Raw genomic sequence first — 15,692 nt, forward strand, 5'->3', positions numbered from 1 at the left:
GTCTAGCTGTGGTTCCATCAAGTCCATGAGATGAATTAAACTCAGTCTGATCTATTCCAGACCTTTTTTATTGATTCTGTCTGCAGTTAAATTTAAAGCTGCTTTCTTTCTTTTTTTTTTGCTTTACTACATCAGGAAATCAGGAACAGGGTCTGTAAGTGCTTTTACACCTATTAGTCTGTTTGCCTAGCTCAAGATAAGAGTGAAATTTATACTGGGGTTGTTTTGGTTTTCGGACATTAATAGATACCTGGATATCTTTAAACAAACTAAAAAAAGGTTTCATTGATTAGTCAGAAATATGAGGACAGAAAATCAGAGTAATCAACTGGGAAATCAACTTAGCATGTGCTGCTGATTGAAAAGTATCCATATAAAAAAAAAACATATATAAAACATCAGGAATTTTGTATCCTTTGGGCCAAATAGACAGAAATATTTGCACTTCTGAAGCTCCAGCTCCATTTCTCCAGCACGCAGGTTATATATTTCCAACCTGCACTGCATGTTAGGTTTGGGTTGAGTCAATGATGAATCAAGACTAAATCAGGGTTGAATAAGGATTTGAATACAAATTGAATCAGGTGTAAATGAACAGTTATCAGGTTTGACTCGAGGTTAAATAGGACTGAATCATAGCTAAATAAGGGCTGAAATAAGATTAAGTCAGGATGAAATCAGGATTGAATCAGAATGAATTAGTTTTGATTCAGGAATAAACATTCATTCATTAGTTAATTTTCTACTGCTTATCTGAACTTCTCGGGTCACAGGGAGTCTGTGCCTATCTCAGGCGTCATCGGGCATCAAGGCAGGATACACCCTGGACAGAGTGCCAACCCATCGCAGAGCACACACACACTCTCATTCACTCACACGCTCACACACTCCGGACAATTTTACAATTTTTACAGAGATGCCAATCAACCTTCCATGCATGTCTTTGGACCGGGGGAGGAAACCGGAATACCCGGAAGAAACCCCTGAGGCACGGGGAGAAAATACAAACTCCACACACACAAGGCGGAGGTGAGAATCGAACCCCCGACCCTGGAGGTGTGAGGCGAACGAGTTAACCACTAAGCCACCGTGCCCCCCCTGGAATAAACATCAAAAGGTGAATTAGAAATGAATTAAGATTGATATAATCAGTTGAATTAGGTTCGAATCGTGTTTGCAGCATTCAATACCTTCACACAGAGAGGTAAAGAAAGTATGGCCTTCTGGGCTACATGATAAAAAACAACTTCCATAAATGACTCTTTTACCGTGACTCCCAAAATATCCCTAAAGCACTAAAAGAATGTTTAAAGGAACTATTCTATAACCTTAAGGATATGTTTATACATGCAGTCATTTTATCACTGCGAGTCACTCTACTATGAGGTCGTCAGTACAGTAGGTGTCCCTACTACTGGTTACCATAGAAATAGTGTTTCTCAGTGGGTTGCACAACTAGCATTCCAATCAGTTTTAGGGTTTGTATATAAAATTCACCAGTGATCGCAGTATATGATACCAGATGAAGGAGAAGCAGTGTGTTCTCTTTGATCATGTGCACAACCTACTGTATAATATACAGAATACACACTGGTCAGTGCTTTTTTGTGTTTTTTTGTTCTGTAGTGTTTTGTATTGTCCGTTTGCACTGTATTTTGTCTCGCACTGTTTGCACTAGGTAGCACACGATGTACTTTATTTGGCTAGAACAACTTACTTTACGTCCTTAGCTCTGTGCTGTTTTATGTAGCACCACGGTCACAGAGAAATGTTGTCTCATTTTACTATGTACTGCATCAGATATATGGCTGAAATTACAATAGAAGCTTCTTGACTTGACTTGATTTCACATCCAGTGCTAATCGCTGCACCGATTCGCTCTGAATTTGCATAAAGTTAAACTTTTCACAACTGTGAAACTCTGCCAGCGGTCACTGTCACTCAAGTCCCTGGAAATCACCAGCACTCAATGAAAATGAACGATCTCTGGTTAGTTTGTCGCTGTATGTGTGAAAGTATCATTAAAAAAAGCGATATAGACAGTAATGGGAAGCATCAGTTTCTGCAAACTACCTGCAATTGCTTGATTGGTACCACATGCATCAATGACAGAAATATTTGTAGACGTAAAAGTGCCTCAGTAACACAGTTAAGACAGTTTGTCAAGTCTTGCGCCAAGGACGGCAAATTTATTACAGCCTGTAGAAGCATGGTGTGACCGGAATGACAGATGAAGAATGAGGATCTAATGGATGGATGTATAATAAGACATAACATTATAATGCACCATCTTTCTTCGGAACAGCCAAAATTTATTTCAATTAGGAACATTATAGGCAGCAGCAATCTTCCTCTGAATTCATTTATCCCTCTGGAACATAACGCATGACATTTAAGTGACATTTACTTTAAATGGGTAAGGCTTAAGATAAATGTATGACAAATTAATTATTTAATTGAGACACTGTATTACCGGTTTCGGAAGATGTGCAGGGATTTCAATATTTTCGCATGCGAGTATAATTTGCATAATTATCTGAAAACGTGGAACAAGCAGCTTTTTGAGACTTTTAGAGACAACGGTAAGTGCTGAACTTAGGTTGAACTGCGTGAGCTGTGTGTTGAAGGATGTCTCGTTTGCTGATGGTTCTGAATGCTGAGGACGGAATTCGACAAAAAGACGTCACAGCCTGGTTTGTGAGAAAGCTAACATTCGAAAGATGACCGAAATGACTCCATCAACAGAAAAAGAAGAAACGCTGTTATAACTTAATTTGGTATAACGTAGATAGGTGCAGTCATATGCAAAAGTTTAGGAACCCCTGCCAATTTTCTTGATTTCCTCACCTTAAATACCTTTTCTCATGATTGGATGCACCTATTTATGAAGTTCAAGGCTTATTGAGCTCACCAAACCAATTGTGTGTTCCAATTAATCAGTGCTAAGTAGTTACAGGTATTCAAATCAGCAAAATGGCAAGGGTGCCCAAATTTATGCACCTGTCTAATTTGGTTTTGATGAATATTGCACATTTTCTGTTAATCCAATAAACCTCGTTTCACTACTGAAATATTACTTTAGTGTCCCTCAGTTATTTGACAGATCAAAATGAAATTGCTGATCCAAACACGCAAATATTTATAAATGACAATCATGGAAATTGTCAGAGGTTCCTAAACTTTTGCATACGACTGTAGATACTTGATAGTTGGAAACTGAGATGAAAAATTCCAGCAGTATCCACAAACGTAGGCAATAAGGCATACAATAAATTCTAAAAAAAAAAAATTAGTAATACATTTTAATTTAAGTTAAAATGTCTGTGCAAATCTGGGTGCAAACCCCAACAACTCATAAACAAACAGACCTACGAATAAAGTCAGCTTGTATGATGAAAACCTCAGAAATAAACCTTTCTGACTCCAAAAAAAAACCTAAGTATTATTATACAAATTTAAATAATGAGCCTAACATCTGAACAGTAAACTGGAAGTTTAGATATGATCTGTGAAATTTCCTGCTGTCCTTTCCCACACTAAAAAGAGGAGTGTGTTGGTGTACGAAGAGTAGCCAGTGGCCTCATTGTGTCAGAGTCTCGGCAGTTTGTAAGACCTCTGCTCTGGGCAGCAGTGGGTGGGCCGGAGGTGGCCTTGAATAGGAATCAATTACGGCATGTGCGGTGGAAAAAGCTGGACACAAAGCCATAGCTATGTCTAGAGGGAGTGTGATAACCTTGACTTGTTCCTGATGCAAGCATTTTGGCCCCATATTATACAACGTGACCAGGTCTCTCATCATCATCACCCTTCTTTAAAAAAAAAACAGGGAAGCAATGATGGCCTATGCTACATCAGCATAATAGCCTCAATGTCATGAATATTTTAAGCTTCAGTAGAAGCTGAAACATGTTTTAAATTAGGTTACACAAGATCAAAAAAAGACTAAATTGCATGCTGTGCAATATAGAATGACATTCCCATGAACCTTTTAGTAGGAGGGAGGGGTGATATGGTTCGAAACTGCTCAAAACACCAACAAAAAAGAGAATAAATGGTGACTCAGTGTGGTCATGCCATTTGTTTTATTAACAGACAGCTTCTGCCTTGGCCTTGGATTAGTTTAGTTTGAAAGATTCCACCCACCGTTGTGTGGGTTCACAAATCCCTCTATTGCAGTAGGCTTAATTCAGAACAGGACTGTGCTTTTCTTTACAAATCCTCCCAAATCCTTCTGTCATACTGTATATATATATATATATATGTATGTATAAGTACATATGAAGACCACCTACACACTTCTGCAGGACAAAATTCAGCTCATCATTTCAAGATTTAAGTGTTCTGTCCAAAATGTAAACCTTGCTGAATAAAATCCTGGCTCAGCACAAAATGATGGTTAGCATGACTAGCACAGTTTGGCACTTCACTTAAAATAAAAACACAACAGGGCACGCAGGACAGTAATCAACAATGTGTTGATGTGATGCAGTCTGACACAAAATATCAACTACTGGTAGCATGCTAAAGAACATTTTTCAAGAAATTTTTATTCCTGTTCTTTACAGCAGGGTGACAACACATGCCGTTACCTTTATGCTATTATGAAATGAACAATACATTACAGGCAAGTCAGTTCCTGTTATCACTTATATCATTTATCACATTATATGAGTTATAAACTATCATGCCCTGTTTTCTTGTTTATTCTAAATCTCTAAATCAAATAAGAAAAAAAACCTTATGTTTCCAGGAAGACACAAAGTCTCATGTCCTGAACACAACATGCTGGCACTGGAGACTCCTACCATAACCTCCTTAGAGAAAGCTTCACTAAAGATTTTGAAAGGTTTGTGTATTATTTGCCTCATATTATGTTGACTATCTGAGACACACGTCTGTGTTAGTATAGAAATGATAACATATTAGACTAACACATCAGCTCTTGGTACTGACAGAGAAAATTAATCAACACCTTCAGACAATGAGAAGCAAATATTCAACAGAACTGTAGTATAATATATGACATCTAATTCCCCTGCAGATCTCAGGCCCCTGCTCTCATAATAAACGTTAATAACTCTCATTTTTTTTTCCCAAGCAGTCTGTAATCCTCCCCTCCTGCTGCTGTAGTGTAAAACTTTTCACGCACTATTACGGCCTCAGACTTGTATTCAAGTTCACTGTGCTGTGTCGTGACCCAGCCTGCTGACCTCTAATCAGAACCTGGTCAAACATCTTTGTGCTAAAGTGTGTTAGAATATTGACTTAAATAGTGCAATTTTTTCCCCACACACTATACTGTACTTTCTTCCTCTGGGTTTGGAACCCAAGGGAGGAAAATGTAATCTTCAGCTTCACACCTCAGGGTAACCGGAGGCAGAAATGTTCTGCTGTGATATAATGGATCCCGTAGGTTCATCTCACCTTAATTAAGTAGCAGTCAATATGCTGTAAATAATCACTGATTTCCCGCAGCTGCTGCATCGGGTCCTGTGTCATACTGGATGAGAACTGGCTTTGAAATGGTAACCGATCATGTATCGATCGCTGATGCTCATCTGATGCTCAAGCTACAGGGCATAACCACTCATCAATGTATTGATTAGGATAGGTTATCGTGAACGGGTATAAACATTGCCTGTGTGGACTGCAGATATGAGACAGTTGAGACCTTCAACAAATCGTGTTCTATGTTTACAGATTACACCCAGTTCATTACAATTTAGAATATGAATAAATACATTGATGCAAGGTGAAGTTCCCCATCAAGCTTCACTACATGTCCAAGAGATTCATGGACATCTGAACATCAGAGCAATATGTGCTTTCTGAACAGCTTAAATCAGATTCAGTCCCACCTTAACTGATGCAATAACCTCCACTCTGCTAGGAAGGCTTTCTACTAGATTTTGAAACGTAGCTCTGGGGATTTGTATCTATTGAGCTAGAAGAGCATTAATGAGGTCACTGATCAGGTCAGTGATGTCAGGTAACTAGATCTGGAGCTCAGGTGGTGTTCCAGTTCATCCCAAAGGTGTTCAGTGGGATTTGAGGTCAGGGCTCTGTGCAGGCCACGAGTTCTTCTACTCCAACCTTAACGATCCAAAGGAACTCACTTTTTTATACACTCTGTGCCTTGTTATGCTGGAACAGGTTTGGGTAAACGTAAAGCTACAGGCAATCACACGAAAGGCATTTCATAAAATTGCACAGCTTGTGGATAAATCACATATGGGTGTGACAGTCAGGTGCCCACAAAGGTTTTACCATGTTATGTATGTTACACAGGACATATAAATACACTACACATGGTCTATAAAGTACATAATGTATAACATGTAACTCAAAGTATTTGAGGATACATAACTAAAAACTTTTGTAGAAAGTATTGAATGGAATATTTAGGTGGCATAGTAGTGTAGTGAGTAGTGTTGTACCTCTGTCAGTGTGAGTCATCACCCTGTATGTGTGGACTTCTTCTAGATTCTCTGCCCCAGTTCCCCCACCAAAAACATGCAGGTACACAGATTACCTGTGCCAAATTGCCCCACTGTGCTATTTATTTGTTTGCTTGTTTATGTCCTGTATTACTACATTGTTGGGCAGATATAAATTTTGTGTGTGTGTGTGTGTGTGTGTGTGTGTGTGTGTGTGTGTGTGTGTGTGTGTGTGTGTGTGTGTGTGTGTGTGTGTGTGTGTGTGTGTGTCTGCCCATGGTGCCAATCCAGAATCCCCCGTGTGACCTGACCAGGATAAAGATAAATAAATGAATGTAAACTTGTTATTCGCATCAGTGGCATGGATCTTTTCACAGACATAAAATCGGTTCTGCCTGTGGTTTATGCAGTGTGTAAAGTGAGCTCCAAGGCAATTAAATTAAGAGTGGAGGCTGCTGAAAAAGCTTGCAATAATGTAGCTCTCTTTCACCCACTGAGTACAATATGCTACACAGAGACTGAGCTCAGTTTAGAATCGAGAGCTCATCCTAAGAGCTGCACAAGCACTTTTGCAGAGACAAAATGATATGACTCTAGTCAGATAATCTCATTGTAATGCTGCTGTATCTGACTACGGGCGGCTCCTGGAGAGCTGATAAATCATTCTCTCTGTGTTAATTACTGAGCTCTGGGGCGTGGCACATCTGTCCCCTACTTTACAGTAAGCACCATGGGATCTTTTTGAAAATTCAGAGTTATAATCAAGAGCTGTGTGATTTTTTTCTGATCTAACAATGGGCTTCAGCTTTTTTCTGTCTATTTAGTCTAATGTAGAAATAGAGCAGGTTCCCAGTCTCCACTTTACAAGATATACATTTTTTTCCACTTTATATAAACAATTAATTATCCTTTTCTGGGGCAATTTCCTGTCTAATCCTACAAATAGACTAAATTACAGTACCAGCTGTGATATCACTTTTAAGTATCCTCATTTACAAACAGCACGAAACACAGTTTGTTCACCGAAGTCCTAGAAAGGTGAAATAAAATGAACCCAATTCTGCAGGAAACGCTCTCATCTGGCAACACTGCGTCTGTGGCTCAGCTCAACACGGCTAATTAACACCCAGTTTCGAGAGGTTGACAGAGTCGTATGCAACACTGGCCACCATTAAATGTCCATTAAAAGTTTTGTATGTCTAAATTCAGTGTTATACTGTGCCATTACAGCTGCCTTTAAATTTTCTTACTCACCACAGGGGTAGCAGCAATCAAGATTTATTAAAACTGTCAGAACAGTTTCTAAAACCACAGATTTTGGCTTGTACAAAAATAAAAATTATTTAAACAATGGTGATTTTTTTCTTGCATTATAAAGACCAGACAGAATCTGCACGACATATAGACTGAAACCTTAAGAGAAAACATAATTGGCCACAGATTTTGCATATGCATATGTTTGAGGTGTAGACTAGCACTCGGTGTGTTGCCACATGGCATTTATGTTTGTGTACCAATCAGAAAAGGTAGTTTACACAGAATTCAGTCTAATTATACCTGAAATAGCTTAACAGCTTAATACATCTGCACTATTATGTTCAGGATTGTGTATGAAGTTTGTTATATTGGCATCCATTTATTTATTCTCTTATATAATTGGTTATTTATGAATATAAGCCACAGAAGACATGGCTAAAACAGCCAAAAGACTAAATTAATGAACTGTGAGGAACATATTTTATTGGGCATGTTTCATTATTTCCAATCAGAGTATTTTGCATTTCACTTATTAACAGCTCGCTTAAAGTAAACCGCTGAAACAGATGTGCAGTTAAATTGTCAGTGTGCACTATGGACTATGGCTCTGCTTGCTTTGTTTTTCTTTTCAATAAAAAATTTGTTGTGCTATGTACACATAGATTTAGAAAGTTCCTTGTAGATAATGTCAAGGAATAATCCAATCAGTCAGTCGTAGGTCAGTGCTAATAATCATGCAGATAAAAGATTCAGATAAAATGATTTAAAATTTGTATCAAATGCTCATAGTAAATATTGCAGTAAAGAGAACATGGCCCTTTGTTATGGTTCAGCTGGGACTTTTGGCCATGTGCTTATGTTTATGTTTCGTGTCACGTGTCTGTTTTCTGCTCCCCGTCTCTGCACACCTGCTCCCTATGTGTTCATTGTCTTGTCTATTTAAGACCGATGGTCGTCGTCAGTTTTCCCTGGTCCTTTGTCCTGTTTGGTTTTCGTCTTTGTTCCTGGTTAGTGTGTTTTAAGTTATTAAACCCCATTTATTCTAAGCTATTCTGTATCTGGGTCAGTCTTCCTCTTCCCGGTGTGACACCATTTAAGTATTTTAGCCCAGTACTGTGTTCTAGTTTCTTATTGGTTATCAGCTACATGCTCCTTAGTATAGAACGTACGATTGTGCTTCTGTAATAGTCTTTTTGTGGTTTTCTGTCGTTGCTCGCACACTCATCGCTCGTTCAGTGCCAGAGCCTGTTAGCTGTCCCAACTGCATATAAAGGGGTGTTCATGCATAATTTTCTGTTGCTGAGTGCACTGTGAACTGTGATATTCCAGAAGAAGTTTAGTAAACTCTGTTAACAAAACCTTCTGGTTGTGGCTCATTCCACCTGTGTTTCCACGTGCATTAGTCCAAACGATAGCATGACAATATCAGAATAATGGCATTTGGCAGACACTTTTCTCCAGAGCAACTTACATTTTATCTCATTTTACAGTATACAGGATTCCATCAGTGGCAGCTTGGTGGACCTGGGATATAAACCCATAACCTTCTGCTCAGTAGTCCAAAACCTTAACTAGTAGGCTACCACATCCTCATGGTATGGGTGTGTAAGAAATAAAGGTCTGAGTATTTCTGCTAATACTGCTGATTTTCCTGGTATTTGTAATCACAAAATTCTCACAAGGTGACGGGATAAACTGGAAACGTCGTACTGATGACAGAGCTCAGAAGAGAACTTCTTTCCAGCCTGGGTAAGCAAAGAAAGCTTCTCAGAGTGCACTAGTTTTACCATAAGGACTAACATCTGCAGAAGAAAACCACATTGGGTTCCAGTGAACTGAACAGGAAAAGGAGACTATAAGCGGCCACAAATTCACCAACCTGACGGGTGAAGAGTAGAAAAGCACCAGATGATGTTGCACTGAATCTGAATCAAAAGTGTCCACTTTTAGTGAGCCACCTGTCCTCAGACACATGAAAGGAAGATCACATCCATCGATACAGCAGTCCATTACCTTTAACTGTTAATGACTATCCAGTATGAAAATATAATTAGGAGACAGCTTCAGATAGACAAATGCACTTCTATACATTTTATACTTGGTGCTGTTGCATATTAATAACCACTAACAGCCAAGAGATTGGGCTCAGTCTATGTATACTCTTTGGTTTAGTGCAACTCATGTACTTTTTTGAAAGAATGAAATAATTTTGAGCAATGTAGACACATTTATATGGTTTATAGGTATCTCTCAGATGTATCTGATGTGTTATTAAGGGCAGTATCCGCCTATATAAACCATACGCAAGGGTTATACTCTATATTATAGTAAATGTCTTGCCTATACTTTTAACATATTTTTATAGATCTTGCAAGAAGACATTTGTCATGTCAAATGCACACACACACACACACACACACACACACACACACACACACACACACACACACACACACACACACACACACACACACACACACACAGAAGCCATAGGACAGGCTCAGGATAGGCTCAGGCTCAACAAAAACCACTTTGTTTAAATTTAAAGACATCAAGAGGTCATATAATAATAAACTGTAGATGTTTTTGTCGCATAAACAATTGCATTATCTGGACTTTATGGTCAAAGTTTATAACAAAATTCAAATGCAAGACAAGTTTACAGTAGTAGTTTAGACACAAAACTGAACCAACAAAAGCTTATGTGGCTACAAAACCAAAACCAAAACAGTATAAAAACAGATTTTACCTATTAGTAGAGCACTGCTTATCTGTTAGCAGTCATACCGTCACTGTAATAAAGCCATTTTGAAGATGATCAAACGTCTGTTTATTCATTCAGAGCACCTAATTTAACCTACAGGAACATATAAGTGAGATTAAAGTTTATTCAGGCTTTATGAATTGTAAAAACAAAGCCAGAACATTCCTGTGATCATGGAAGCATTGATCCTTAGAAGAAAGAGTTGAAACTATAGACAAGGAGAAACCACACAGATGGAGGAGAAGCCCTCCAGACATTATTGAGTTGTTTCTTTAGTTCCCTTCCACTGAGTGCTTACACAGGTTCAGTCAATAGTAATTGATTTGATTCTCTCATCACTGGTCCAGCTATTCAGTAATAGCCAGAACAATGCTTCTCATGAGTTTGCAGCTCCTTTTACCATTCATACAAATTGAAATTGCCATTTTCGAGTAAAGAAATGCATTATTGCCCTTTAAATAAGACTTTCCATCAATGGTGATAGATTTCCTGGTATACAGGACGCCGTGGGTGCTGTGAATGATGGTGGTGGTAGGTGTTGTGCTTCTTATAACAGCATACAATGGAGACTTAAATTGTGTCTGTGAAATCCTGCTGATTCCATTTCAGCTTTAATTCATTTTTTTGAATGGTTTGGTAATTGGAGAGTTCAAGATGACAGGAAGACTATGGTAATAAGCTTAATAACTAAAAAAAAATCAACTGTAGTGTGCAGAAACGCATCTCAGAATGCACAACTCATCAAACATCGAGGCCGACGGGACACGAGAGTAGACGAGCACCTCACGATAGGAAGATTTATTTATTTATTAGTTCTGTTGATTATTAGAAAGAAAAATTTAAGTTCTTAGTTGTACATGACTTAGATTCCCCAAGAAACAAATTCTGGTCCATGTTGATATGACTGCATCACGCAGTTCCTACAGATTTTTCAGGTGAATCTTCTGGTGCATTATCATCCTAGAAGTAGCCATTATAAGATGTTTAATTGTGGCCATATAGAAATGCTCATGATAACAAGTAATACTCAAAATGTCCGCATTCATACAATGACTGATTATGGCCCAAAGTGAGCCAAGAAACCAATTGAGTCTTTTGAGACCAACCTGTTGAGTCCAAGGATTCATGCTTGTGGTGCCAAATTTTGACCATGCTGTGATTGTGAGTCAGCAGAAATCAAGAATCATCACACCAGACTTCTTTTTTTTTCAGTCTTCAGTTCAGTTTTGTTGAATCTGTGCCCACTGCTTCCTCAACGTTCTGTTCTTGGCTGCTGTAATCAATCCAACTAAAGGTTTGGTGCTGGTGTGAATTCTGAAATGATTTTCTGCTCACCACACCCACAGAGCTGTTCCAACAAGTCTAGCCATTCTTCATTGAAATTGCTGAGAATGTTCCCCTATCCTCATGGTAGATATGAACATTAACCACAATTTTATGCATGGCATCGCTGCCACGTGACTGGCTGTTAAGATCATTACATGAATGTGTAGGTGTTCCTAATAAAGTGCTTGGTTTGTGTACATATTTTGAGAAAGACAGAGAGATACAGGGACCAAGAAAAGGCATCCTAACATAACTAACTGCATGTGCATGTCTCCCACGTGTAGCTCAAAATGAACATAATATTTTCTTATAACGCTCCACTTGCAGTTACTGCTTTCTCAGTGTGAAAATGTTGAACCCAAAGCTCGTATCTGCTACTTCTAATGGTCCGGCAGGGAAGACATAGTGTAATATAGCCCATGAGACATGCTGCTACACGTTGCTGCCTCTATCAACCTAAACATTTACAGAAATGTTACAATAAGCCCTGACACTATGCAGGATGAGCTGTGGATTTTGTTCTATTTCATTTAATTATTGGAGACCATTTTGCAAAAAAGCAGCATATGGTGTTGCTGCACTGGGAGTCACCTGCACAATAAGTAGTGATGTGAAACTCATTAGTTAGAGAGGCAAGAAGCAAAAAAAAAGACATACAGCTCATATAAAGTAATGCTCGATGAAAGTCAGACAAACCTGGAGTTTGTTCGTGGAGTGTTTCTGTGAGGTACTGTAAGTGCAGAAGGAGCAGTAAACCTCCGGCGCTGAACAGCAGCAGGAACATGAAGATGTACGGCAGCCTCATGGTGGCCAGGCGCAGACACCTTCTGCCTTGGTCTATCACCTTACAGTCCATGGCCTACTGAGAATGGCCCTAAACCTGGAGCCTACAAACGCACACACAAAGACACACAAACATGAACATTTTCCACTAACTCTCAGAAGATGTAAATTAGTACGAGCTAACATAAATCATCTCCATGACAATTCATTAATATCAAGGGTACACAAAACAATGCGTTCTCAAAATATACACGCTATCTATAAAAATACAAATTAAGCAAAATTCAAACATGAGACAAATGTTGTCCGTGTCCCGGACTCGCAAATACTAAACCGATCAGCAACAAAAATGATAAACAACCTAAACGCTTTTCATGGACTTATATTTAAACATTCGGCACTGAAATATTTCCCCATATTGGGGATGTAAGAGGAAAAAAGTACATTATTTCAAATGGACACAATGTGAATACAAATACAGAAAGCATATATATATATATATATATATATATATATATATATATATATATATATATATATATATATATATATATATATTAGCTTGTCAGAAAGTTTCATCTGTCATCAGATTAGAGATGTGTATTAGCACTGAAATCCCACAGGACACAACAGAAATATGCGAGAGACAGATTTTTACTTTCATACTTTTAAACTTTTTAGTCATGTTTACACTGAGGGCATTAACATTAAGCTACATTCATTTAAGAATACAAGGCACACTATTCTTTCTTTCTTTTTTTCTTTCTTTCTTTCTTTCTTTCTTTCTTTCTTTCTTTCTTTCTTTCTTTCTTTCTTTCTTTCTTTCCTTTTTTCTAACTAATGGTTTGCTTTAATAGCTCAACCTAAACACTACTGAGCTTCAAAATAAAACAAGAATTCGATCATATTTTGTACAAACTAGGCTGAAATTCACAAGAGTAATATGGAGCCGCCACTCAATTACTCATGTAAGTCCATGCTGTGTACAGGTCAGGTCTCTACTGGGCTCCAGAAATGTAATAACTTTACAGAAAATGAACTTGTTCATGTTCAATGTTCTTGTTCATTATTCATTTTCATTGCATGTGATTTTCATGTTTTTTCGAACTCTCGCCATTATAAAAAATTATCTTCCTGTATAATCATATGGTCATTAGAATAAAATCCAGCCTAAAGGACCCTGGGGGAGGTGGAGGCATGGTTTAGTCTCACGGGGTTGAGTGTACAGCAGGTGTATGGGGGAGAGTGAGCAAATTAATGTGACACACCTGTCTCTCATTTATAAATGCATATTTATCACGCATCTCTCCCTCTCTCTCTCCCCGTCTCTCTCTCTCTCTTTCACTTACTCATTCACTCAGGGCTGAGGTATGTGTGTGTGACAGCAGAAGTGAAATGAACCAAACCAAACCACTGGGAAACAGATAATTTTCTGTGTGTGTGGGGTGGGGGTGGGGGTTTGAGTGTGTGTGTGTGTAAGAGAGAGAGAGAGAGAGAGAGAGAGAGAGAGAGAGAGAGAGAGAGAGAGAGAGAGAGACAGTGGAACTGAAATTACTGAACCAAACCGGTCCCTGGAAAGCAGCGGACTTTGTGTGTTTTTGTGTGTGTGTGTGTGTGTGTGTGTGTGTGTGTGTGTGTGTGTGTGTGTGTGTGTGTGTGTGTGTGTGTGTGTATGTGTTTGTGTGTGTGTCTCTGTGTGACAGTAAAGCCGAACCGAGCCACTGGAAAGCATTTCAAGTTCTATCTGATTTCTTGAGGTTTTCAGCTGGTTTTTGCAGGGACACAGACAGTCATCAGTCATCTCACCTTGTGTCCTCTCCACTGTGTCCTTCAGTGGTGTCGTGTCACAGAACCTATTTTGACAAGCAGTTGTAGTTTGCAGCAGAGTCAAGTGACATTCCTGATCGACTTTTCTTATCTTTCTGGAATCTAACAAACCCAAGAACAAGCCACAAGCCAGCTCTCACCTATCATAGGACATTTAGCTCTCAGGGAGGGTGAAGACTAACACATGCTTCCTCCAAGACACATAATGGCAGCCAAAGGCATCTTTTTGTTGTAATGCTGCTCTGCTTTCCACATACACAATCTTCTGCCTACAAATAGGAAATGTCACTGTGATTGACAGGGGAGAGCGAGTAATACCATCACTCCCACTCAGAGAGCTTGACGTCTTGGACTTCTGCCCACAGATAGCTGTGGCATCTTCAGTTCAGGATTTGAACTTGCGATCTCTAGACAGTGAGGTTTCTGTTGAGCCAGTCGGAAGCCCCAGATGGCTGTTGTTGACAACCACAAATAAAAGTTCTTTGATTTGAAAAGACATCTCTCAGTCACATATGAAATCTATCCAGGAGTCTGGAGAACAATTACGCACTAAATTGAAGAAGATGATGAACTGTACGTGTGTCAATGGCAGTTGGAGAAAGTTATGTTCTACAGCGTACGATTTGTTCTTTTCATTTGTGAAACATTTGTAAAAAACTGACTTCTTCTTCTTCTTCTTCTTCTTCTTCTTCTTCTTCTTCTTCTTCTTCTTCTTCTTTTACCCCAGCAGCCTTGTTTATTTCAGAGGGTCTAGTGGTAGGTTCATTGTAGGGAAATCTTCCAGTCTAGATCAATACAGATATTGACAGAAATATTTTGAGCAGTAAAAGTATACAGATAACAGCACTGCATACAACCCCAGTACACATACAAATCAAATAATCAGATAATAATTATAATAATAATAATAATAATAATGATGATGATGGTGATGATGATGATGATGATGATGATGATGATGATGATGAGTGCTCATTATTTAAGGTCACAAAAACAATGTATTTCATTTACATTGTTATATATTTCAATGTATATTATTGGTATGTGTGTATGTCTCTCTCTCTCTGTGTGGGGGTTATGTGTGTGTGTGTGTGTGTGTGTGTGTGTGTGTGTGTGTGTGTGTGTGTGTGTGTGTGTGTGTGTGTGTGTGTGTGTGTGTGTGTGTGTGTGGCCTGTAATGAATTGACACCCTGTTTGTAGGATAAGTGGTACAGAAAATTGATGGATGGGTTTTAGGTTTAAATCCTTTTATCCGATGTATCTTATAATTGAGCTGCACAGGTAGATGCTATGAGCTG

General features: G+C 38.7%; 1 protein-coding gene across 4 annotated transcripts in view; it reads right to left on the reverse strand.

Moving 5' to 3' along the window:
- The window catches only part of si:ch211-269c21.2 (carbohydrate sulfotransferase 8), a 63,945-nt gene that overhangs the window by 19,184 nt on the left and 29,069 nt on the right, over positions 1-15,692 (reverse strand). For 3 of the 4 annotated variants that reach the window (XM_047802608.1, XM_047802607.1, XM_047802606.1), the window contains exon 2: positions 12,442-12,671. In XM_047802608.1, the coding sequence (XP_047658564.1) occupies positions 12,442-12,640 (199 nt within the window). In that variant the 5' untranslated portion in view covers positions 12,641-12,671. The remainder of the gene's footprint in view (positions 1-12,441; positions 12,672-15,692) is intronic. The other variant, XM_027135920.2, reaches the window with a different exon arrangement.

This window comes from Tachysurus fulvidraco, chromosome 17 (genome assembly GCF_022655615.1).
Source record: "Tachysurus fulvidraco isolate hzauxx_2018 chromosome 17, HZAU_PFXX_2.0, whole genome shotgun sequence".
Taxonomy (NCBI): domain Eukaryota; kingdom Metazoa; phylum Chordata; class Actinopteri; order Siluriformes; family Bagridae; genus Tachysurus; species Tachysurus fulvidraco.